This window comes from Palaemon carinicauda, unplaced genomic scaffold, assembly GCF_036898095.1.
Source record: "Palaemon carinicauda isolate YSFRI2023 unplaced genomic scaffold, ASM3689809v2 scaffold199, whole genome shotgun sequence".
Lineage (NCBI taxonomy): Eukaryota > Metazoa > Arthropoda > Malacostraca > Decapoda > Palaemonidae > Palaemon > Palaemon carinicauda.
In genome coordinates this window covers 60,001-62,500 of record NW_027169578.1, presented here as the reverse complement: position 1 = coordinate 62,500, position 2,500 = coordinate 60,001, and the positions used below count along the sequence as shown (strand labels likewise).

General features: G+C 32.8%; 1 protein-coding gene across 1 annotated transcript in view; it reads right to left on the bottom strand.

Moving 5' to 3' along the window:
• Positions 1 to 2,500, bottom strand: part of LOC137635921 (uncharacterized) — a 15,349-nt gene that overhangs the window by 1,306 nt on the left and 11,543 nt on the right. Inside the window, exons 6-7 of the mRNA XM_068368362.1 lie at positions 1,600 to 1,712; positions 68 to 132 (exon numbers count right to left, since the gene is read on the bottom strand). Of these exons, the coding sequence (XP_068224463.1) occupies positions 68 to 132; positions 1,600 to 1,712 (178 nt within the window). The remainder of the gene's footprint in view (positions 1 to 67; positions 133 to 1,599; positions 1,713 to 2,500) is intronic.

Here is a 2,500-nt window from a genome sequence, read left to right as displayed (position 1 = left end):
TCATCGGAGTAATTATGTCATTTTGATTGCCTGAATAGATAGATAGATAAATAGATGCCCAACTTACCTATAAACACAGACCTCACTTGTCGCCGTGTCGCATTCTCCTGTGCAGGTGCCAACGTCAATTACCTGGTGAAAGGTAAACAATATCAATTACTTCATTGTCATATAATTTATTAATCGTTAATAATTTCACGTAGGGCTCTTTATTTTTTTTTTTTTTTTTTTTTTTTTTACTTCAATATGCTCTCGTCAGATGTGTACACTGTGTGTTTCTTTTTTTTTTAGTATTTATTATAGCCTTAAAAAAAGGAAGTGTTGAAATTATGCAGTTCAGTACATACGAGGATTTATATGAGAAAAATAAATTAATTTGAATTTGTTTCCAAGACTATGCAAATTTGGAATTGAATTTGCTAGGAGCGAGTGAGACGTCGTAGTATAATTCAAAAGATGACGAATTAGATTTACGCAATAAATTTATTCAATTTACATAATAAGGGAGAAATGTCACATAACTTTAATTTATATGAGGAGGAGGTGACAGAGAAACAATTTCAATCGAAGTTGCAAGATTTGATTGAATTTACAAAATGGAAACTAATTTGCATTTGAGCTTACTAAATAGTGACTGGTTTGAATTTACAAAATTAAGCTCGATTTGCAATTGAATTTACAAAATGAAGACCAATTAGCAATTCAATTTACAAAATGGAGGCAAATTTACAATAGAATTTACAATATAGAGGCTGATTTGCAGTTGAATTTACAGAATTGAGGCCGATTTGAGATTGAATTTACGAAAAGGAGGCCAATTTACAATAGAGTAAAATTTGCAATTGAATTTACAAAATGGGGCCGATTTACCATAGAATTTACAAAATGGCTGCATGTTTGCAAATTAATTTACTAAATGGAGGCAGATTTGTAACTTGATTTACAAAATGGAGGCCGATTTACAGTAGAATTTACAAAATAGAGGCTAAATTACAGTTGAAATTACAAAATGGAGGCATATATGCTGTTGAATTTACGTGAAATTGAAATTACAAAGAGGAATTGGAATTATGATTGAGTTTGAAGAAAGAAGAATTGCAGTTCGAATTTCAACTCCCGTAAAAGGTGTTGGGGTGGTGGTGGTGGTGAGGGTAGGTCCCCTCTAATTCACAAAAGCTGGATCCAATAAATTCGTTTTAGGATGTGTCATTATTTCTGTTAAGCTTATATTTATACAATACTTTTAAGAGGAGATGGAAAGGTAACCTTACTTTGTATATAAATATATGCATTACTGTGGATGGACGAATAAAATTCTTCCCCTATGTGTAAAGTTGGTGAAATTGTTTTTAAGAAGATTTAATTTTTTTTTTTTTAAAGTTAGTTAATCAAACGGGAAAATTTATGAACATTTTGTAAAATTTTCAAGAATTCGGTGAGATTTAGATACAATCACTCTTCCATAAATAATTGCTAAATTTTCTCATGTATGGAACTACGAAATTCTAATTTCAAAGATTGTTTTACAAAGTATATAAAATAGAAGAAGTACTTAAAGACACTAGGTTATGATAATATCCCAAACGTGTTCTCACATACCTCGACTGTGGGGTCATCCTGGTCGGTGTAATTATAGACGTGTTCGAAGTGGGAAGTCCTGTAGCAGGAAGCCTCGCATCCGCATTCCTCAATGACGGATAAACACTCCGCTCCTAAGATATTGAATAATGATAAATATTTTTTTTAAATTTTAACATTATTTAGAATAAATTATGAAATTGACCAAGGGTTGTTATCTTTTTGCGATTGCCATGCCATGTTTTTATTTTTTCGTACCAAGGCAGATTTGTTGGTATTTTTTTTTTTTTTTAATTCCAAAACCAGTAAAGCATAACAATTTATCCCTGAAAGTTCCATTACTCTTATCAGTAAAATTGTTATCAGGAAGTTGGTTCGCACTTAAATGACTTTTGCTTGACCTTGACCTCCGACCTAGGGCTTTCAAAATTGAATTGTTCCCAAGTCTTGACATAACGATTAATCCCTGAAAGTTTCACTACTCTATGAATAAAATTATGGCCAGGAAGTTGTTCACAAATTAACAGACAAACAGTGGCGAAAACATAACTTCCTCCCAACTTCGTTGGTGGAGGTATTAAGCACTTGCCTCACCGTGTGCCTTTTGTTGTGGTGATTGCTTTAAACCTCAGTTTTAGGGACTCATTATGAGCCATTAAACGTTTTAGTAATATTTCCACATTTACTGAATTAATCTTTTATTTTTTTACTTGTCTTGGGATAGGATTGAATATACAGTACAACCTCTCTTGGCATAGTTTATAATTATACAGACAGCTCTAGAACAAAAAACTTATAACCGGATTTTTATTCAGGTAGATTGAACCCCCCCCCCCCCCCCCCCCCCCCCGCCTCTCCTTAAACCATGTCTGTCATGTTGGTTTTCAGTTGAATTGACATATATTTTTTTCATGTAACCGTC